Here is a 24803-nt window from a genome sequence, read left to right on the forward strand (position 1 = left end):
TTGTATATTTAGTATTAAGATATTATGTGTATGGCAAGCAATCAACAAAAGTTTATTGAATAAATGACTGGAAAATTAGAGAGAAAAAATATCCTAGGAAAAACACTGAAATCTGAAGGCACATTGCCCAGATAGCAGTAGAAGACTGACATGAGGGGTGAATTCAGATGCAGAATAATAAAAACGAACATATCCAGGTTAAGAACAAGGATGCACACGCACACATGCACACACACACACACACACACACACACACACACACACACTGCACAGAAGAGAGCATTTTTAGGGATTAGTTCCAATGGGAGCACTCTTGCCATCTGAGAAGTCATGAGATCCATGCCTACATCCATCAATTGATATAAAGAATCTAGTGGCTGTGGAAGGAGCTCTGGCAGCATAGTGGATTATGCATTGTCTTGCTAACTTTAAGGCCAGTGGTTCAAAACCACAAGCTGCTCCATGAGGGGAAGATGAGGCTTTCTGCTCCCTTCAATGCTTGCAATCTCAGAAACCCAAAGGGGCGCCATTCTACTCTGTCCTATAGAATGAGCGCTACTTAGAATTGACACCGCAGCAACAACAGCAATAAGTTTTCTTTATTATTGTTGGGTTTTTCTTTTTGGTTTTAGTGGTTCTGTGGGGTAAAGTATTGGGCTGCAAACTGCAAGACAGGTAGATCTACTCCTCTGCTTCTACTATGGATACCATTGAGGCTTTCAATTTCCATAAGATTTATAATCTCCGAAGCTTGATAGTGAGATGCTGTGAGCTGAAGTAAATTCAGTGACAATGGGTTTAACACACATAATGTTTTCCATGTGCCAGATACTTCTTTAAAGATATTACGTTTAATCTTCTCAATCATAAAATACACTGGATACTTCTTATATTGCCACTCATAGACGTGAAGCAATGACAAAGGCAGGAAGAAACTTCCTAATATTCCCTAAAAAGTGAGAAGCAGGATTAGGATATAGGAGGGGTACCCCCAAATGTAATTGTTTTTCAAAGATATGTATTTAATATTTTTACAACCTTATCATTTTCAAAGTACTTTCAATTATACTTGATACATTTATCAAATCAGCAATTCCATTCTTGGGACATTTTTCAAACTCATCTGTTTGGATGGCTGACAGCGCCTCCTCATTTTTTTCTTCACCTCTTCTAGATCATCTAATCACTGTTCTTTCATGTCCCTCTTCATTCGCAGAAACAAAAAGAAGTCTCATGAAGCAAGTTCATGAGTAAAGTGTGTAGGACAAGAGAGGCATGCTGTTTTGGGCCCCAGACTGGCTCACTGAGATGCCGGTGTGAGCAGCTGCATTGTTGTGATGGCAAAACCCCTATTGGCCACAAATCGTGCCTTTTTTGTCGCATTGTTATGCAAGTTTTTCAGAACCGCTAGAGAGAAAACTTGATTAATAGTCTGATGTGGTGGAACAAACTCCAAAGGCACTACAGGCTGACATTTCAACCATTAGGGAAGTTAACGAGCATCCAAAATGAGGGTTGTCATCAATGACATTTCACTTTTTTGAAAGAAGAAAACCACTCCTGTATTTGAGTTTGTCCCAGAGTGATGTCCTGGTAAGCTGTGTTCAACATCACAACAGTTTTGGCAGCGTTTTTCCCAAGCAGGAAACAAAATTTCACAACCACATGCTATTCTCTTAAATTGGCCATCACAATAAACAAGGTTCAAGCAAAACTGCTTTTATGAAAAAATTCACTGTGACGACACAGAACCTTCTCACGTGACACCACTGGATGTTCTAACTCAGAACGGGTTGCTAGATGCTCACCTAGTAAGAGGAATGCTTACTAAGCACCGGCCAGTGGATCTTTTCCTGTTTTTAGGGGGGCAGGGAAATGTTCATAATTAGTAGAGACCTCATAAATATGAAGATCCAGGTTAAGAGTCAGGATGCATTTATTACACAAGTCAACTCAAGAGAGGGACTCCAAACCAGATGGGCAGATGTGGCAGGAGGAAATTGAGCAAATGATAGATAGCTCTTGGAAGGTGCCAAATATGGCAATGCAAGAGACTCAATGGATAATCCTACCATTATCCTCATCTTCAGCATCATTTTCTGTAAAAAAAACAAGGCATGGCTATCTCCTAACGAGGATTCTTTCGAAACACTTAGGGCCACATTCAGAGTTCAGATAACAGTTTTAACACGAGATTAGAAATTAAGGGAAGAAAATAATACAAAACCTAAGAAAGCCATTTACAAATTACGATTTATAGTCTTGACAATATCTTAGTAAAACTATTTTAAGATAGGGGTTAGAAGAAGGCCCTGATAACTGAGAAGGGGCACCCTTCTTTTAAAATTTTTTGAATGTTTTTACTCTAAAGGTACTATATAAAAAAGAAAACAAATATATGAAAGAAGCTGATCCTAAGAGTACACCTTTTTTTTTTCTATCCCTGATACAACCTTTTTTGTCAAGTTATACCTGCTATCTCTCAGAGTCATTATTCTTTAAAAATAATTAGTTAAAAGATTGGGATAATAGTCATACTAAGTTTAATTTTTTAAATACCTCTTATAATATCAAGAATGAAGCACATCATCATCAGACACTGAGAATTGAGAAGCACATAGTCCAAAGTCAAAGAAAGGAATAGTATTAGAGCTGAAGTGTGAGAGTCAGGTGTGCAGAAGGCTACAGATGACAGTGGAAGGCCCAGATCCATTTGTGGACCTACATAGGAACCAGGCCTCGGGTGAACTCCCTCTGCCCACAATGGAGAGCTAGAAGGAAAGTAGTTGCTGAATGGAATGCATCAGAGAGTTGAATATAGGAAATCAAAGGCATAAATCTGACTTGAACAATTAAAACAGTCAGTAGATCCTGCTATGATGCATGCTAGACCAGATCTGGTTTCCAAAATTTTCCATATTTTTGGTTGCGGGTGTATCTCAGAGGTGTTGGTCCATGTAGAAAAGGAATGTTTGGAAACTGAAAGTGTAGCAAATGTACAATGTGACTGAATGTGAACTATGGAATGACATGATTATATATTAATTCCCAATTATAATAGAAAATAAATAACACATCTGTAGAACTCAAATGCGTGTATTTTTCTCTGTATAGAGTAAAGTCATGAATAAATATTTCACTTTTAAACATCAAAGCAATTTTTAATTTTGCTTCAAATTCTGACTTTAGACAAAACGTTGCATTATTTACACTAATATAAACCTTAACCAGAGATGCGGAAGGAGCGTGTAGCCACTCCTTTTATTTTCCATTTATTTGGTCACAGGTGTAGCCTAAGAATTTTTATTAATTTTTGCTAATGAACATTTTAAAGAGCAGTTAGAGTTTACTTATATTATTTTGACCTGATGCGAGCTCTAACTTTTAGCTTTTAACTGGTATATTTTAAACAGTGCGTTATAATAGAATTTCAATTAGAGCACTATTGTTATGATTATCTATTTACAGGAAAATAACAGGAACCCTGGTGGTGGTTACACATTACCCTGCTAACTTTAAGATTTGCAATCAAGAAAACTAGCCACTCAGCAGGAGAAAGAGGAGGCTTTTATTTCAGGAAAGAGTTGTTTTCTTGGAAACCCTCAGGGACAGCTCTGCTCTGACCTATAAGTTAACTCTGTGCTGAGATCTACTCAGTGGTATTGAGTGAATATCAGGAAGCAATAATAGAAATAAAATACAGGAGGGAGTGAATAACAAAAATTATAGCAGGCAGCAACATTATTATAAATTTTTAGGAAGTAGCAAAATAGATAAAATAGTGGTTTTAGTCTGTATTTCTACAACTAATAAATAGTATCGTGTTATATGTAAAGGCAACTTAAACATTTCTTTACAATAAATATGTCAAACTATATGATTAAAATTATATGTATAATACCCATTCAATGGCAAGAGCAGTTGTTTTGGACAAAAGCTTTAGAATGACAAAGCATGAGAGAAAACAATAATTTTATATGGGAAAGAATGAAAAACTCAGGTATATCTAATGCTGGTGTCCTAATGTCCAGTTTTCTTATAGAAAACTTAAAAGTGACTCTCATTGTTCCCAAAGATATATAAAGGATATAAATTGCAGGAATTTACTCTAAATAACTTGCAAATATAAAAGGACAGAACACAACGCTATTGACTGGAACTGTTATCTAAGAAAGAAATTAAACCATAAAAGTTTATAGACTTCCGACTGGAAGTCAGAATGGATTTCAATCTGATTCCAAGTCGTCTAGTGTGAAAACTTTAAAAAGGGATAATTTTCATAATTTACAGCATCCACAATAAAAACAAACCAATTTACTCAGGAGAAGTGAAATAATTGCTGTCACTAAAATTTGAAATACATTTATCCTTAGGGTCAGCATAAATTGGGAAATATAAAATATAATGAAATACGCCTTCAACATTATGTCTGTGCTAGACACCATTAAACGTTTTATAAGACTGCTTTAAATGATATCCTTCAATATCCATTGACTGTCCAGGTAAATAATTCTGTGTATTGTTTAAGATTTTTTAAATTAAATTAGTTTAAGAACTTTTTATTAAGCTGGTTTATTAATCGGTTTCAATAAACTAGTAGATGGATAAAAAAATCTCTCAAAGATTCATCAGAGACATTTTATCTTTTGATAGCTCTTTAGAGAAAAGCAATGGCACTAGATCACAGATCACTTGATGAGTCTATTTAGTAAACAGTGGTGAATATCTATTCTTTAGATATAGTCTTCCTAAAAGAACATCGTGTTTGTCATTAGAGTGTCTTCTGCCGCTCAGATCCTCGCCACAATATTGGTGATACAACCCAGTCACAGACATCAGAACAAAGAAAGGCCTTACCACCTAATTTCACAAAGCGACTCCCATGGAATGCCCCCATGATCATAATTCTGCCCTGAAACACATGGCATCACACTGAGTCAGAGCTGACTTGATGACAACTGGTGTAGTTTATATTAATGTTATTGAGGCATAACAATAAAAAGACAATACAATCATTTCCTATAAATCAACTATTCTGTTATGTCTGTTACTAGAAAATAAATAGAACAAACTTCTGGAGAGCAGTACAATGTAAATATCTTTTGGTAGGAAGGAAATTTCAATTCCAAAGACACTCCAAAACTGACCCAGGGTGTTCTGCAGACAGTAGATATTGACCTATTCTGGCATGGAAATTCAGACACTTGCTGAATATTGCACTTCTGTTTGGGGTGGTCACCATGTCTTTACTTTGGGAGAGTTGTATTCTCACCACAGGTTTTATGCTAAAACAATGGTTTTATTGGGAGTTCTGTCAACCAGGAAGAAGCACAACACACTGTGTGATAACGAGGGGCTGAAGGGATCAGTTATCAGGTATCAAAGAACAAAAATTCATATCATTTTGTGCTCACCTCCCAGATATGATTACTAAAGACAAATAGCTGCATAAGCAAATGTGGCAACGAAAGCTGATGGTGCCCGGCTATCCAAAGATACAGCATCTGGGGTCTTAAAGGCTTTAAGCTAAACAAGTAGCCATCTAGATGGGAAACAACAAAGCCCATATGGAAGAAGCACACCAGCCTGTGTGATCATGAGGTGTTGAAGGGATGAGGTATCAGGCATCAAAGATCAAAATATCATATCATTGTGAGTGAGTTGGAGTGCAGAATGGAGACCCAAAAGCCCATCTGTAGGCAATCTGACATCCCCTTACAGAAGGGTCGCGGCCAGGAGACCAGCCAGTCAGGGTGCAGTGTAGCAAAGATGAAACATACAACTTTCCTCTAGCTTCTAAATTCCCCCCCCTCCCCCACTATCATGATCCCAATTGTACCTTACAAATCTGGCTAGACCAGAGGATGTACACTGGTACAGATAGGAACTGGAAACACAGGGAATCCAGGGAGGATGATCCCTTTATTACCAGTGGTGAGAGTGTTCATACCCGAAGGGTTGCGGGAGGGTGGGGTAGAGAGGGGGGAACTGATTACAAGAATCTACATATAACCTCCTCCATGTGGGATGGACAACAGAATAAAATAATTTTTTTTAAAAAAGCTGTGATCTGAGAGAACCGAAGTATTTCTTCCTTAGCGTTATCTCAGGATGGGAGACAGTGATCAAACAGCTGATTGCTGTCTTCTTTAACTATATGTTAATTACAGAAGACTTTCAGTTGCAAATACAAAAATACTTACAGTTTGTGATAAGGTCATTTCAATAAATCAAATTTGAAACTCAGTTTGGTAATTTCTTTATCAGGCCTAGTCACATTGCACCGCGGAGGACAGAGGAGGTATACGCAGAGCTGGTGGGAGTCAAGAGTGGGCTCAGTTTAGAAGGCATGGCCCTTCAGTTGAATCTTGATGTATCATAGGGATTAGAAAAGTTGATGATAAAAGCCATTTAAAAGCAATTTAAAATTGGTTGGATGAATAAGGTCATCCAGCAGCATGGTAAAAGTGAGTCATTTGGGAGATTGAAATTCAAATAAGACAGAAAATGAAGAGTTAGAAGCAATAGGTGGGAAAATCCTGAAGAGGGAGAGCTTTGACTCCAAAGGCAAGGAGACACTGAAACAGAGAACAACAAAAGCAACGAGCAGCCCTTCAGAGTAATGCTATGCCCGTATTTATGTTTAGAAATACCATTCTGGGGTTATTATAGAGATAGAATCAAGAAGACAGAAAGAGCTATTAAGAGGTTATGGCAGCAATGTGGAAGAAAAGAAATGAGAATTTAAATTAAATCAGAAACATTGTCATGAAGTAGGGGAATAAATGAGGATGCAAAATGTTGTATTTTGTGATTGCCTATGGCCTAACCTACCTTTTGAATGAACACCGATGCACCTCATCATTTTATTCTTCTGTATGTAATTTTACTCCCACTTTCTTATAAATACATGTTTATTCAAGCTTTTTAAAAATTGAAATGCGATTCTTTTCATACTCACCAAATCATACATAGTAGTCCACTTGAAACCTGATCATTTAATCACTTAGCACATTCTGCCCGCATAACAAAGCTCTACATTATAATCCTCCAGTTTATTACAAGACGGGTGCCTTCTCTGATACATTTACACTTCAATTACAATTACAATGCTTTCATCTTAACAGCTTCTAGTTTCTGGAGGATTGAGTCTCAAGGATTACACTATAATGAGAACAAAGGTTATTGACTGCATTTCTCATTTCTTTCTGAGATACTTTACTAGCTAAATAAGTGAAATGGAATTTATGCCAAGATGCTTTCTCCCTGCAGGAAAACATAATGGAAGTTATGAGAAATCAAGAGTTTTTGCTCCTTCCAGCTGAGGAACTCCATAAACTCCTAGCCAGTGATGACATTAATGTTCCTGATGAAGAAACCATCTTCCACGCATTAATGATGTGGGTCAAGTACGACACACAGAGGAGATGCAATGACCTAAGTATGCTACTTGCCTTTATAAGACTGCCGCTACTTCCACCACAGGTAATTGCATGCAACTCTGTTGTAATGGCTTTGGAAAAATACAATCTATCAAAAGTAAATAAGCCTTTAAAAATCTTACTCACACATGGCTTCTGTTTTGAAAAATTACATACGTTTTAAGGTAAATCATGATGGAGACTTCAGGGATGCTCAGTCATTGCTCTGAAACGTAGCTCTGGCACTTAATGAACCATGGTTGTAGGAAGTCCACCGAATTGTTCTGGTCATGGTTCACTTTCTACATCTTTGTAGCACGATTTATTGACACGCAAACATGCAAAGTTCTGTGAGAATCAAACATGATGCCATATGTAAATACATTTTGGGGGAACAAAATATTATATATATGCTTATATAATTATTCATTTTGGCTTCCCTGTTTCTGAAAATAATTAATTTGACTTAAAAGACAAAGTTGTGATCTTCTTTGATAAAATAGATATTGTATGGTCATCTAAGGGTACCTCTTAAAGTTCCGTAAAGGATGTGTTAAGCACTTAGAAACAGAAAGAATATATTACTCATATGTGAATTATGAATAGGATGTTGTTATTATATTCCATTGAATTGGTTCTGAATCATAGCAACCTTGTGTAAGACAGAAAAGATACCACTTAGTCTTATACCATCCTCAAAATTATCCTTATGTTTGAGCCCATGGATGCAGCCACTGTGTCAATTCATCTCATCAAAGGCCTTCCTCTTTTTCACCATTCTTCCACTTTGCCGAGGAGCACATCCTTCTCTAGGGACTGGTCTCTCCTGATAACTTATTCAAAGTACAAGGGAGGAAGTCTCACCATTGTTTTCTCTAAGGAATGTTCTTGCTGTACTTCTTCAAAGACAAATCTGTTTGTTATTTGGCAGCCCATGGTATGTTCACTGTCCTTTGCCAGCATCATAGTTTAGGTGCACCCAGTTTTTCCTAATCTTGCTTATTCAATGTCCAACCCAGAAATGCATAATGGGCCATAGAAAATAATATGGCTTGGTTCAGGCATACCTTAGTCCTCAAAGTAACATCCTTCTTTTCAACACTTTAAAGAGATCTTAAGCAGCAAATTTACCTAATGCATTGCTTCCTTTGATCTCTTGACTGCTGCTTCCCAGGGTAGTCATTGTGGATTCAAGCAAGATGAAAGCCTGGACAACTTCTTTTTTCCTCTGTTTCTCATGATATTTGCTAATCATCCAAGTGGGAGGATTTTCTGTTTCAATTACTTTGAAGTGTAATCCATACTGAAGGCTGAAATTGTTGATCTTCATCAGCAAGTGCTTCAAGACTTCTTCACTTTCAGCAAGCACTGTGTTGTCATTTGAATGTAGCCGGTTGTTAATTAGCCTACCTCCAATTCTGATGCCTCATTCTTCTTCAATTTTTAATCTAGCTTCTCTGATGACCTACTCAGCATACACATTGAATGAGCATGGTGAGAAGGTACAACCCTGATGCATACCTTTCTTGATGTGAAGTATTTTCCTGTTCTCTTGACCCATGTACAGGTTCCCCATGGCCACAATGAAGTGTTCTAGAATTCCCATTATTCATGAATATCCATACTTTGCTGTGATACAAGCAATCACATGCCTTTCCATGGTTAAGGAAGCACAAGTAGACATCTTTCTTGTATTCTTTATTTTCTGTCTGACTTCAACAATGATATGCCTTGTTCCACTTCCTGTTCTGGATCCGGTCTAAATCTTTAGCAGCCCCCTGTCAATGTAGTCTTATAGCTGTTGTTGGATTATCTTCAGCAGAATTTTGTTTGCATGTGATATCAATGATATTCTTTTCTAAATTTCACATTCTGTTGGGTTACATTTCTCTTGAATTAGTACAGCTCTAGATCTCTTCCAGCTGGTTAGCTGAGTATGCAGCTGTGTTCCAGATTTCCTGCCATAAGTGAGTGTGAGTGCGTCTTGTGCTTGATCAGCTTGTTGAAACATCTCGGTTGGTTCCCATCAATTCCTGGACCCTTGGTTGTGGCTAATACATTCAGTGCAGCTGTAACTTGCTCCATCAGTGCCATTGGCTCTTGCTCATATGGTACCACTTGAAGGGGTGGAGTGTCTCCTAGATCCTTTTGGTACAGTGACAATTTTTTTCCTTCCCATGTTCTCTAGAGGCTTCCTGCATCATTCAATATTTTTGCCAATAGAATATTTCAATATTATAATCAAGGCTTGAGTTTTTTCCTGAGTTCTTTCCATTTAACATACCATAATTACTCAAGTATAAGCTGACCCAAATATCCACCTAATCTTACCACAAAAACTGTATGTGAAATGTGCTGAAAAACTCAGCATGTTCTTTTTTTCATTGTTTTTCTAACTCTAGGTCTTTACACATTTGACTATAAAATTTCATTGTCTTTTCAGCTGCCCTCTGAAAGTTTCTGTTCAGCTCTTTTACTTTATCATTTCTTCCATTTGCTTTAGCAATCTACAACTAAGAGAAATTTCAGAGCCTCTTGTGACATCCACTTTGATGTTTTCTGTCTTTTTATTGACCCTTTGCTTTATTAATGTATGATGTTTTAGTTGCCACAGTCCCTTAGGTCTTCTGACAGTGTTTAATGCATCAAGTCTGTTCTTAAGATGTTTTCAAAATTCGGGTGGGATATACTCAAGGTTTTATTTGGGCTCTCCTAGAGTTGTTTTAATTTTCTTCAATATCAACCTGAATTTACATATGAGCAATTGATTGTTACACATTTGGAACTGATTTTAGCTGCTGATATTGATCAATTGTTTTTTCAATTGTCTCTTCCCACAGATGTAGTTCATTTGATTTCCACCACAATACTACAAATAGATAAATGATGGAAGAGTACCTTAGCAATGATGATGACTATTATTATAATCCAGAATGACAAGCATGTTTACAATGTTAAGTGATATTTTAAAGGTCTCAGGGATAGTGAATAAAGTTTCTGTTCAAATTTTGGCTAGTCAGATATGAGCAGAAACTGAGATAAGACTATTGTGAACATCGCGGTTTCACAGTTCTTCGTTTCCTTTGTTCCCACCTCTTAAATGGAAAAGGATAATTTATTTGACTGAATCCAGTATTTTTAAAAGCTTCTATACAGAAACTAGAGAAGGAATAAGAAAACTGGAATCATATCTAAATCACATTCTGAGCTATTTTATGTAGCACACTTTTCCCGCAAAGAGATACAAGCTCTGAAACTCACAGATGCAGTTGGACCCTACCCTATTGCATCACTGTGAATTGGAATTGACTCCATGGTCATGAGTTTGCTTCATAAAAAAACAACACTTATTTAATTTCTATATGATCTCTATGCAATAAATATTATTTCCATTTCACAAAAGTGCAAGTTAAGAATTAGTACAGTTAATTGATTTACTATTAAATTCTGCAGTTCAGAATGTGCTCCTGATAGACCTAAATATTGAAGGGATTCTCCTTATGCTATGCAGAAACCTGTCCTATATGTGTGCTTGGAATTGGCTTCCTAATTCCTATGCGGTTCAGGCAGGTTTTTTTAACAAGATAAAACTGAACCTCGCAATTTCTAACCTTTTACATGGGCCAAGCTGCTGAGGTTGTTTATCATTCGGATTATATTTTCAAGCTCTTAAAATTATCAGAAAATAATTTTTGTTGAATATGAAACCATTGATTATAGGCTTGGTCCTTAATTCTTAGAGGGAGCAAATTATAGATTTTCTATAGCCTTTTACATATTTGAGTGAGCACATGTGCCTAAATATCTGTTATCATTAAGAGTAGATAAGCTGTATTTTTTTTAAAAAAGGTGGTAGAGTAAAGATAAGATAAAAGTAAATAGAGTAAAATTTTAATAGTAGGAAAAATTATTTGGAGATAATTTAATACCAAGGTTGTAGTGTAGAGTAAGATTGGATATTTAAAGTATTAAATAATATTGAAAGTATTAAATCATAAATCAAAATATTGATTAATATTGAAATAATCATGTGTTGAGAATAGATATTTTTACCCCCAAACCATTTACTCATCATATATTAAGCCCCTCATAATGAAATGTGTGGCTTTTGTTGCTGTCTTTATTGTTGTCAACACTTTTTATATTGAAGAGATGTGAGAACAAAATAATATGGAAGCAATAAATACACTTTCAGTTTAATTAGCAAGGATATTCCATGACCCTAACCTTCAATTCAAGAAACTCAATACCCAGAGTCTCTGTTTATGCATAAGCAGTCTCACAGCACCTACTTTTAAAATTTATTTTTGTAAGTATATCTAGCACTCAACTTTTGCCAATCTAAGTTGTAATAGTTATACAATTTATTGACAAAATTTACACTAATAACTTTGTGGGTTCACCCTTGTTCATTGTGAATTCCCCATACATTGAAACTCAGTACTCTTAAATATACTTAAATATAACCCCCACCCCACCTACCCAAGGTAATCACGAAAAACATAATCTTCATATATTTGCCCGATCTCCTCTTTTTATGTAAGTCATGCGGCATTTTCCCTTCTGGTTTTTGCACAGCATGATGGCTTCAAGCGTCCGTCATACTGCAGGATGCATCAAGATTGCAATAATCTTATTGTCTGAGTGTATCAGCTACAATTTGCTTAACCATTCCCCCTTGAATTTAGATAATCTCCATCTCATGTTTCTTTTAAATAGTGCTGCAATGAATGCCTATTGGTGTACATGTATCCATTAAATCTATAGTTTTAAGTCTTTTAATGTGAAATTGATGAGCTATATGGTAAGCTTTTTAAGGCACCATCAAACTGTTAAATTCAGTATCTTGTAGTGCTTGTGGTTTTATAAGCTTGCAAGTGAGCATCCAAAGATCAACAATTGATCTCTAGTCATTCAGAAAGTAGCTCTGGTGCTGCTGTGAGTTAGCCACTGAGCTGCTAACTAGAAGCTCTGGAGTTGAGACTCACTAGCAGTTCTGTAGGAGGCAAATGATGAGATGAGGTGAGTGAGAGACCAATATTTAGCATATCATTTGTGAGCTGCTCAAAATATTACTGTATTGCTAAGTAATATATAACAGAACACAAGGTGACAGCAAGAAAGGTGGAGGAGATCACAAGATGTAAAGAAATGCTTAAAAGTAAGTGTAGAGAAAACCTTTTATTTCAAAGTTAAGTAGAACTAGACAATCTGTACTTTTTATAGGTATGAATTTCTTTGATTATATTTAATAGCTTATAAAATCTTTCAAGAATTTAAAATGAAGTAACCACAAGGAAAGACACTTCACTGACAAGAAAAACATAAAAGATGGACTACTGTCAAAGATGAAATTTTGATAGAAATAAAAGTCTTTTGTGTTAAAACAATTTACCAACTTGACATGGGGAGATTTCAGTTCAGTCTTTTCTCCCTTTGTGCATTTTCCCGTGTCATTTATTTATTCAGTCCAGGCTGATTTTGTATATTTGTGCTTTATTTATTATTAATTTAAGATTATACATTATTTTAATTAACAGTTGCACTGACATATAATTGACTGTTTTAAATATATTAACAAGACGTGTGCGACCATCACCACAATTTTAGAATGTTTTCTTCTTTCTTGTATTAACTGTTGTTAACTCCCCATTTCCACCCAAGCTCCCAAGAAATTATGAGTCATAAAATTGTCTCTCTAGGTTTACCTATCCTGGATTTCATATACAGAAAAAAATACCCCCAAAAAGCTAAAATGCAAAAGGAACCCAACAAAATAAACAGAAAAACTTCAATCGAAAAGAAAGCAGAAGATATTTAAAGTAAAATAAATTTTTTAACAGAACAAATTTAAAATGGGTCAAAAGGAAGGTGAAATGATAAGGTGTTACATTTCAATCTCATGACACCTGCAAAAAAGCACCTACAATGTACTCTGTCTGAGAGCAAGGCTACACACATTCCTGCTCAGGAGTTTCAGGGGGATCATCCTGCACGAACATCCTGCAAATCGATTTTGAGCTTTCACTATGACCTTCTCCACAAGGGTTGTTCAGAATTTCAGCTCTGAATACCATTCCCTCCTTCAGATTTGAATGTATTTTTTCACAATCCATGGATCACACAGGCTGACATGATTTCTTCTGATGCCTCCCTGCATGGCTGCTTGTTTTAAGATAAGCCTTTAGAATTGCCAAAGGCAGTCTTGGGGAAAGCTGATCACCATCTGATTTCTTTACCATATTTTGCTACACAATCCGGATCATCAGTGTTGTCATCTTTCCATGAGGACAAATATTGAGTAGGTTCATGTCACGGAATTAATTGTTCTTAGTTGGTAGTTGGTAGCTATGGTTAAATTCAAGCTCAAAATCTATTCATCTACTATGGTTTGTATATGTCGCTGGTCCACTTTAATGACATCATTATCTTTTTATGGGAGAACATTGGAAATCATTCCCATGGGGAAATAATCCTATTGCTGCTGTTGTTTTTAGGTGCCACCCAGTGGATTACAACCCATATCAATATTATGCACAGAAGAACAAAACACCACATGGTCCTTCTCCATCCTCCCAAGTGCTCCATTGCTTGAGCCCATTGTGCCGCCGTGGTGTGGTGTCCATCAATATCCTTGAGGGCCTTCCCCTCCTTCCGGTCCCTCTACTAAACACGATGTCCTTCTGCAGGGACTGGTCTCTCCTGAAAACAAGTCCAAAATATGTAAGACAAAATCTTGCCTTCCTTACCTCTCTCTAAGGAGCACTCTAATCTGAGTTCTTCCAAGACAGATGGGTTTCTCTTTTAAACAGTCCATGATAGTTCCAATATTCTTCTTCAGAAGATTGCAATTCAAACACAACAATTCTTTTGTGCTCCTTATTCAGTGTCCAACTTGCATCTGCATATTAGACAATGAAAGTGTCATGGCAAGGGTTACGCATACCTTAGTCTTCAAAGGGACGTCTTTGATTTGCAACCCTTTGAAGTGGTGTTGTGTAGCAGTGAGTCATTTGATCTCTTGGTCAGCTGTTTCCATTAGCTTCCATTGTTAATTCATTCAAGGCAAAATATTTGACAACTCCAAACTTTTCTCCTTTTATCATTTTGGTCCACTTGTGAGGATTTTGGTTTTCTGTATGGGGAGTTGTAAGCTAGACTGAAGGCTGTAACCCTTGATCTTCACTTTCAGCAAGCCATGTTGTTTCATCTGCATAACACAGGTTAGTTAGCCTTCCACCAATTCTGATACCACATTGTCCTTCATATAAATCAGTTACTCTGATGATTAAGTATGGTGAGAGGGTACAACCCAATGGTATACTTTTGTAATTTTACACCATGTAGTATTCTCTTTTGCTCTTTGCACAACTTCCTTTCTATCAATGTACAAGTTCCACATGAGCATAATGATACTATTCTCTTAATAGTATTAATTTAACCAATGGTATAAAATGTAAAATATCTTTAAGAATACATATGTATTTTAGATCAAATTTTTAGACTAAGATACATGGATTGGTGACTTCTACAGATTAAAGACTTAAGTGACTGGACACTAATCACTCAAACAATGAGATTTAGAAATAGGACAAAACTTTCAATAACACTCATTTATGGAGTCATACCTGCTCGAGTAAGACGCGTCATAAAAAAGCAAAGAGTATAAAAATTGCAAATATATGGCAATCTTAAATTGTAATTTATTGGGAACCTTCTGATGCATTTAAATTAATTTCTATTATTTTAATATTCTGTGTTTTAAAATAGATTTCAATGGTAACTCAGAACTCACAGACAAGATTCATGATTGAAGGGTTTATTAAGGAAGTTAACAGGTTGTACTACCAGTGACAAATGCTCAGGTAACTGTTTGCCAGGATATGTTACAAAGTTTCAGGTATGTTAATAAATGTAAACCTCAACCTGAAGGTATTCAGCTCGAGTTGTGTGGGTCAGCAAACCCTACTCCTTGAATTAAATGCCCAGAGACCACACACCCCCACTCCAGTAAGCCTCAGCCCAAAGGCACTCACATCCAATTCTATGATTCAGCAAATCCAACTTCCCAATTTAGTCTCCAGGTGCACCCCACACCACAAGTCAGCCTCCTGTACAGATCCACTCATTTATATTACTTGTTTTGTGGTTTGGTAAAAGGTGCCACCCTGTTCCATGTTCTGTATACAGGTTCTGTGCTGCTCCTCTGATATTAGAACTGCCACCTGGATCCTGGAGGTTCATGGCACGGGGATCTCAGATCCCAGGGAAGAGTTCCATGCATGGCTTTGGCTGGCAGTGTGATCCCACCTCCAGCTTGTCAGAGGACGCATTTTACACACAGCAGGATGACTCCAAAGAAAGCATGGCCGGCCCACTTTGGAGAAAGTAGCCACTAAAAACTTTATTCATCTTATGGAAGCATTGTCAGACACTGAAGATGCAATAAAGGGAAGTAGAACATTACCACCAATCGTGAAGTAGGAGGGGCATCTTAGATTGAAAGGTACTCAAAATGTGACTGCGGAGGACTTCTCAAAGTAGAGCTGACCCTGGTGATTTGAATGGAATAAACTTCGAGGAATGGAGCCTTTAGGATATTCATTTGCTAATGGGCATAACTCAGGTGAGAAGAGACAGCTGAAACCCAATCTACTAATAATAGAAACGTGGAACGTAAGCAGTAGGAGTATAGGAAAATTGAAAGTGGCCAAAGATGAATTGAAAGACATAAAGATTTATATCCTAGGCATTAGTGTTCTGAAATGGACAGATATTGGCCACTTTGAATAAAAAAACCTGTGGTATACAATGTTGGGACGGGCACAATCATTGATGATGTCAGCTGGATCTTAGCTGAAAGCAGAGAACACAAGAAAGATGTTTACTTGTGTTTTATTGATTATGCCAAGGCATTTGACTCTGGCAGATACGTTTGCTGTTTGTTGAAACAGACTCCATTGTACCTAAAAAATAAGGAGCTACTCCAGGGAATCCACCCTTTGGTACCAGTTAGAGACTGGCCCAAAGAGCCCTTGAATCATTCACTGTCCTTGAACCCTCAAAGCAAGGTCTTTGGACAAAAGCCCAATGATTTGCACACCACTCACCATGGGATGTCAGTCATCTGCTTCTTCTTCCACTCAAGAAATTAAGTCTTAAATCTAAGACAGCATTTCTTTCCTTTTTACCCCTTCATTTGCTGTAGGCAGTCATAGGGCAAAGTGCAGTGTAGTAGTTACATAATCTGGTATCAAGTTGGGACTTGAGAGGATTAAGAGGGAAGGGATGGAGTCTAGTCCGTCAATCAGGTCATAGTCAATGAGGCCTCTGTGTGGGCATGACCTTCTCCTGAGACTTCTGGGAACTCCTGTATTTCCTCCTTAGAGTCAAGAGACACTTGTCTCTGTCTCTCCTCTCTCCCTTGGAGATGTGCTATGGACAAGACATATGGCACTGAGCCCTGGGAGCGGGAGAAGCCACATGGACCTACCCTGATGCAGCCCTGGGTGCTGGAGAAGCCAAGTGGAGATGCCTGCCAGCGCTGAGATGCTTATAACGACACTGGATCCAAAAGCTTTCTACATATTGGCCTGTGATGGTCCTGCAATCGGCATCATTGCATGTGTTTCAAGAGTTTGAAGAGGGCTTTATTTATTGATATCAGACATATGGGCTAACATCGGACTGATGGGCTTGGACTGGACTGGGTTGAGATGATTTCTTAATGTAAAATTACCCATTATATAAAACTGTCTCTTATACACATATGATTGTCTATGGATTTGTTTCTCTAGTCTACCCAGAATGACATATCCAGTTTATTTAGTGGGGTCTCCAAATGACACACTTCTGGTTTGGCCTATGAAGTCGATTCTATGTCAGAAAGGACAGAGTCTACTATTACAGTTGTCTATAGCATGTGGCCTCAGTCTCCAAGTGTTGAATAGAAACTAGGTGAAAAATATCCACGTAGGGACGTAAAAATGGGCATATGTTCCCATTGGGGTGGAGGTGGGGGTAATATATAAATAATGTTAAGCATTATTTATTTATTCTTTACAATTGCAGCTTCTCCCACCTGGTTTAGAATTGAAATCACCTTTCACAAGACAAATAGATCCCTGCACCGCGCCCCTGCCCCACCTTTTAACTTACATGGTCATTAAGGTTCACTGAACACTCTTGGAAGAGAATCTGTTGATTTGGAGTGTTCTTAGAATAGCGGTTCTCCACCTGTTGAGTGACCCTTTCACAGGGGTCACTCGATTCATAACAGTAGCAAAATTGCAGTTATGAAGTATCCATGAAAATAATTTTGTGGTTGGGGGGTCGGTCACCACAGCATGAGGAACTGTACGGAAGGGTCACGGCATTAGTGAGGTTGAGAATCACTGCCGTAGAACCGCACCAGGCAGGCATCCCCATGATTGCTTGAGATGCAGACAACATGGCATGAACTGAGAATAAATACCTGCCCTTTCTTCATGTTTCTCCTCATAGTAATGGATTTACACACTATTTATCCTACTGTTACTGACTACACTCCGTGTAATGGTTTCCAGGTTAATTCACATATCGAGGTGTTTTCTCGTGTTATCACTGTGTTTTGTAGAGATGTACAGTATTCCATTATGTTCACATAGCAGTTTCATGATCAGTTCTGCTGATTGGTGTTTGGGTGTTTTCAGCTTGTTGCTATTGTGTACTGTACTGTGGAAACAAGTGCACATCCACGTCTGTTCATATGGTGTCATTTACTCATTTGAGATGCATTCCCAGCAGAGATACTACTGGGTTGTCAGGGAGTTCTAACCAGAGTTGGTTTGGGTAGCTCAATATAACTTTTCACAATGGTTGTACATGTACGAGTTCCAATATGTCCACAACCTCGCCAACATTTGGTGTTCAATGTTTTGAATTTCGCAATCGTTGTTGGCTCTAAGTGCTCTCTCATTGTTGCTTGAATCTGCACCTCCAGCATGGCTAGTGAGCCTAAGCATTTTGATATGTGTTTGTTAGCCATTTGAATGTAATTTTGGTGACCTGTCAGTTCACATATTGAACTCACCTTTTAATTGGATTGTTTGTTTTATCTCATTGAAGTTGTGTAGAATTCTATAGATTTTAGTCCTTACTCTCTTATTCATTTTGTGGTTGCTAAAGATTTTTCTGTTCTTTTTACTCTTTTGATATGTTTAAGTGTCCTACTGTTATTACATCCCAGTCATAAATGTTGTTTTCTCCTTTGTGCACTTCCTTTATTAACTTTTGTAGTATGTGTTTGCCCTTTAACAGGGCCCTTAAGTGGTCACTGTGTTTTCATTAATGGTGCCTGTAGCTCTGGGATTTACCTTTAGGTCCCTGATCCATCTTGTGTTAGTTTTTGTTGCTCCTGGAGGAAAGTACAGATCCTGTTTTACTCAAATGTAGATGAAGATACAATTTTGCCAGCATCGTTTTTAAAAGAAACTCTTTCCCATTTCGTGTTTTTTGGCCTTTTGCCCAAATCAGTTGTTTGTAAGTGGATGCATTTATTTCTCTGTTTTCTATTCTGTTCCTCTGGTCTATGTCTATGTATCATTGTACCAGTACCAGGCTGTTTGATATGTGAGGCCCAGTAGTGGGAGGCCTCCTGCTTTTTCGTCTCCCTTAGGGATTCTTTGCTTATCACAGGTTTCATCCCTCTCCATATAATGTCAGTAATTCATTTTTCTACTTCTTTAAGAAATAAAGTTGGTATTTGTATTACATTTTAAAAAATATAGATTTCTTTTAGGCAGGGGTCTCTAGAGAAACAAAACCAGGACACTTATATGTGTGTGTATCACATATATATATATGTTTGTCTAGTGAGAAGGAATAGCAAGGCTAATTAGCCCACACAGCAGTACAGGAGCCTCAGTTCAACTCAATTTTTAAAACCTCAGAAACCAGAAGTTTCTATGTAAATCAACTTAAGGACAGTGAGATTTTTACTTGAACTACTGAATTTGTTGTAGCAGCTGAGTGCTTTAATCATTGAATTATAAGGACTCCTATAATATGCATATACATATTAATTTGTTATATATGTATTTTAATGTATATGAAAGTATTAGAAAAAGGATGTGCTCTTTTCTAATGAGTGAGTTATGAAATGGAGATATGTAACTTTTAAAATAAATGAAATTAAATTCTGTGTAAAATTAAGCCAAAAGATTCTAAGGATTATTCTTTTACTGCAGCAAGAGACTACTTAGAAGGTTGGAGAGATGCAGATTTCCATTCCTCCAGTTCGTAGACTTGTTTTTGTTTATCTCTTTTTTTAAATGTAATAAATCTTTTTATTGGGGTTCATATTTCTTGCCAATGATTGTGACGATTTTAAAACCACAAAATATTATGGATTGAATGATGCTTTACAGAACATATCATTGGTTTTGCAAACAATGCGTATGCAGTTTGATTGAGGAGATCTGTTTCAACCCCCACTGTCCAAATCTTCCTCATCTTAATGAGCAATCAGCTCCATCTCCCAAAGCCAGCGATGCTTCAAAACAACCCAGCAATGTGTGTGTGCTAGTGTACTAATGCACATCTCCTCTTATTTTCTGTAGTAAAGGCTGAAAGAAATATGTTTAAAATGCAATAAGAAACTATTGCCTAGGTTTAGAAAAATATGGTTTAAACTGATGATAAAAATAACAAGTAAAAATTATCCAACAAAATATAAAACAGAAGTTTAAACTAAGTGTTAGCTTTAGAAACCAAATATTATTCCTAGTTACAGAAATAATTCTGTTTTAATAAATTCACATCAAACTATAATCCATGGTAAACAAAGCAATATGAAAACGCACGACAAGGCCTTCCACCTTTAATCAATTGGAAATAAGATAATTGACCTCATATCAGTGACATAAAGACTCTGTTGTCATAAAAATTATAGCCACAACTAAGAAACCTAATAAAAAGCAAAGTGGCCAAGACCAAATCTATACAAAAAAATCAGCTATGACTCATAGTGCAGGATCTGAAATTGGTGAGAAGTACATGGTATCGAGATGCTTGTCTGCTTGTCTTCCCCATTTGTAAACGACTCTAATAAATCCAGTCATTCTCAAAGTCTCAAATGTCTATCCCATAACAAAAATGTTTACTAGTCTGTTCTATATCTTATCTTTACAAAGGAAAACAAAATATTATTTTTACTAATAAGTAAAGAAAAAAGAATTGTTCAAACACATTAACACAATTACTAATCATTATTAGTTTATAACTTTTTCCCCATCTTTCTGATTTACCTACTGTCAGATCAATGATTGTACAAGTTCATCAGTGTGCAGTTAGTATTCACAACAAAACTAAAACTACATAACCAAAATAAAGAGCACAGTTATTCTTTTTCAAACATAGAGACACACATATTAAAACTATAATATTAAATCCAAACTAGTAACCAATATATTTTTCATAAATATAAACTAATTAAGTGCTTAATATATTTATAATCATTTATCCAATTATGATGGTGGCAGTCCATATTACATTTTAAAAATATATGTTTTGTTCAATTTCAGCATTATTATAAATCAACTAGAGTATTGACTTAATAAAAATAAGTGAATATATGAAAATCCACAAACTCATAGCTACACCAAATAGCTTTCTTTGTAGAGCAAGGAGGAATAGAGAAGTTGGAGCCTAATCAGTAAGCCCTTTTTCTTACCCCATGGTAGGTTGGTTCGATTAGAGAAACAAATGCAGTGACACTCATATATGTGTACAAAGAGCTTTATATAAACAAGTAATTATATATCAAGAAAGCATTCCAACCCATTCAACTCAAGTTGATAAGTCTGATGCTAGTCCATAAATCCCTCAGACAACCACGTGTACTGATGCAGAATTCAGGAAGATCTCAGGCTGGTGGGTGCCAGTCTTGTAGATCCACGGTCGGTAGGGCTCCAGAAGCAGTCTGGGAGGCCAGAGGGCAAGAAGATGAAGGCAGAGAGAAAGAGAAAGAGACAGAGAGCGAGGGAGAGAGAAAGAGACTGGCCTCCAGAGAGCTATATATCTCAGTTTGTACTGCCAAATGAGGTCATTGGTTGCAACCTGATTGACAGGCTAAATTCCACCCCTACACTTTTGTATACATATTCAAGTTGACATGAAATTATAGAACTACAATATCCCCCCCAATAGATCAATTATCTCTGCTTTTATCTAGTGCTGTTCTTATTGCTTGTGATGCATATCCTATCATTACCTCTGAAACCTCCATTGCAAGTATCTATTATCCATCATCAATGGTCACTCTTTATTGGATCATTCCATTTGATTTACAAAGATGTGCTGTTTCAAACTTATTATTTTTGAGTGTTTCATTATTTTCTACCCAAAGTCTTCTAATTCTCTATTTCCTTTATTTGAGAAAACATGAAATTATTTTCATCACTCACTACCTTTCAGTTGCTTCTGACTCATAGGGACAGAGTACAATTACACAGAGCAGACCCCCTCCACCCCGGGGGTTTTCAGAGGCTATACATCGTTACGGAAGCAGAAAGCCTCATCGTTCTTCTTCTGAGAAGCTGATGGTTTCAAATCACTGATGTTGTAGTTAGTATCCCAACTCTTAACACATAAGTGTTTCCGTGACTCTCTCTTCAGCCCGTTCTAGTTTGTCTTTGCTGTACTCGCGGTTATCAAAAGCCCTCCTTTTACCATCTGCTTTTTACCTCTTGTCTTTCTCTTAGCTTCTCAGCAGCATTTGACACAGTGGCTCCATCTATTCTTTATTTCATGTGGGTACATGTCACAATGCCCTATTTATCGTTTGTTCCACATAGAAAATAGCATTTATGCTCATATTTTTAAATGATGACATTTAAAAAGATATTTCTAGTAATAACAATTCCTCAAAGATGTTCTCAAATAACCACTGAATTTCCAGAATTTTAGTTGGACGTCCCAAACTCTAATTGGCTTCCCAAAGTGGAAAATTTCAAAGCCCAAGCCCTTGTTCCCAATTCTCAGTGAGCAATACCACCAACCATTTAATTACACAGGTCTAGAGAAGTTTTAGGATTATTTGAAATTTTTCTCTCGGGTGACATTTCACATTCACTTCTTCGGGAATTCTTATTGAATCAATTCTAAGCCACATGCTGCATCTGTACATTTTGTTGGTGTTAGCATCACACTTGTCCATCTGTAAAACATGCTGGCAGGATGTCTCCCACACGATGATAACAGCCTCCCCTCTTGTCGTCTTCTATTCTGTGCCACTCCAATAATTTTCCAGTTAACAGCAAGAGAGGATGTTTTGCAATATGAATTAGCTCACCTCAAGTGTATGATTTATCTTATCCTTATTATAAAACCTGCCTGAAGGTCCTCGATGTATTCTCGCTTGCTTCGTTCTCTGACCTCATTCCTATTATTACTCAGTACCTTCCAGACACACTGAACTTCTTTTTCTTTCCCGAGCAGACCAAGGTCGTTCCTTCTCTCATATATTTGCACCGGCTGATTCAAGGGAACAAAAGCAGTGACATTCAAAAGACAGAGGTTGGCATTGGTCTATAAGGAATTTAAAACAATAATAAAACAGTTGAAAATCTGTTTTTATTATTCACTACATCTTAGCAAAGATGACATAATCTTATGAGTTGCCCTGACACTGTTTTTCTTATTACTCATGCCTCATATGAAAGACTTTTGGTGCTTACAATACTGGTATACAAAGTGTGGGTTTATTTGATTTTTTCTACTTCTCTGTGACTGTATTTATCAGAATACTGGATATGAATATGTTGTTTATCAAGTAGCTGACATAGTAGGAACTTAATGTATTTGCTGAGTAAAGATATGGAAAACAATTACCAGGGCCTAACAATTTTAGCTTCACTTATTTTAACTATATATTTCTATATGATTAGGTAGAAATGTGACAGAATTGTCTACAATTTGGGTATATTACAATGAGGTGATCAGTGAGTGCTGGGTACCTTGTTATAAAAAGGAATAGGAGAGTATTGTTTCCAGCTTTACTAAAAGTTCTCAATTGAGTGGATTTGAATAGGATATAATTGCTAATTTTTTTGCTTTATTAATTAAACTAATGGATTCACCCAAATTTGTCTACCTGAGGCATCCTTATTTTTAAAAGATCAACTATAAAATATTTAATTTATTTTCATAAATCAGAAAAACAAAATCCATATAAAAATAGCAAAAACAACTTAAACCTAAAAATTTAATTATTACATATAATTTAGCCTATATTAAGTTATGGTATACTTAGCCTTTGCCATATGGTCACAGAGTACTAGAGCAATTATTTTTATTAATTAACAGTGTTAATCTGGTTGACTAGAGAAACAAATTCATAGACACATAGATGTGTATAAGAAAGAGCTTTATATAAAAGAGCAATACTATATTAAGCAAACATCCCAGCCCAGTCCAAATCAAGCCCAATAGTCCGATTTTACCTCTTATGTCGGTACTAGCCCATAAATTCCGCTTTAGACTCATGCAGACATGCAAGGATGCCGAATGCAGGAAGATCACAAGCCAGTGGGTGGAGAGTCTTGTGGATCCAGTGGTGCTGGAAGCTTCTCAGCACTGGTGTGGGTCTCCATTTGGCTCCTCCAGCTCCAGGGCTCTGGCTCTATCATCATATCTCCATCTGGCTTGTCAACAGGAATGTCTCCCAGGGAGGGAGCGTGTGTCTGGCCTCCAGTGAGCTATTTATCTCTGTTGGGTCTCACAATGAGGTCATCAAGCTGTGACCTGATTGACAGGCTAGACTCCACCCCTCAGCAATTTGACAGGTGATTATGTAACTACACAGTAACCCAAGTACATAATCACATTATTAAACAATATCATTGATGCCCCATGCAAGTACATTTTTGCTGAAGATCACCCAACAACATTTACAGCAGGATATTGTCAGGGAGTTGCCAGAGATTGAAGTCACTCTCAGAAGAGGACATGGACTAAGGAGGGTAAATTCTGATGTCAGAAGAATCCTGGCTGAGAGCAGATGATACCAGAAAGATGTTGTGATTTAGTGACCGTGCCAAACCATTAAAGTGTATGAGCTCCAGCTATGGATAGTCTTGAGAAGAATGGGAAATGCAGAAACTATGCAGGGATCAAGAGGCAGTTGTGCAAACAGAACAAACTAAAGCTGCATGGCTTAAAATCAAGGCAGGTGTGGGTCAAAGGTCTATGTTTTTACCATAATTTTTCAATCCATGTCATGAGTAACTAATCAAAGAAACTGGATTTTATGAACAAAAATGTGGCATCAGAACTAGAGGAAAGTCTATTAAAAACCTGTTATACGCAGCTCACACACTCTTGCTTATTGAAAGCGAGGATACT

General features: G+C 36.9%; 1 protein-coding gene across 2 annotated transcripts in view; it reads left to right on the forward strand.

Annotated features, from left to right (window-relative positions):
- KLHL1 (kelch like family member 1) overlaps nt 1-24803 on the forward strand; it is a 417008-nt gene that overhangs the window by 239339 nt on the left and 152866 nt on the right. For both annotated transcript variants that reach the window (XM_075563613.1, XM_075563615.1), the window contains one exon: nt 7273-7485. In XM_075563613.1, coding sequence (XP_075419728.1) covers nt 7273-7485 — 213 coding nt within the window. The remainder of the gene's footprint in view (nt 1-7272; nt 7486-24803) is intronic.

This window comes from Tenrec ecaudatus, chromosome 11 (assembly GCF_050624435.1).
Source record: "Tenrec ecaudatus isolate mTenEca1 chromosome 11, mTenEca1.hap1, whole genome shotgun sequence".
Taxonomy (NCBI): domain Eukaryota; kingdom Metazoa; phylum Chordata; class Mammalia; order Afrosoricida; family Tenrecidae; genus Tenrec; species Tenrec ecaudatus.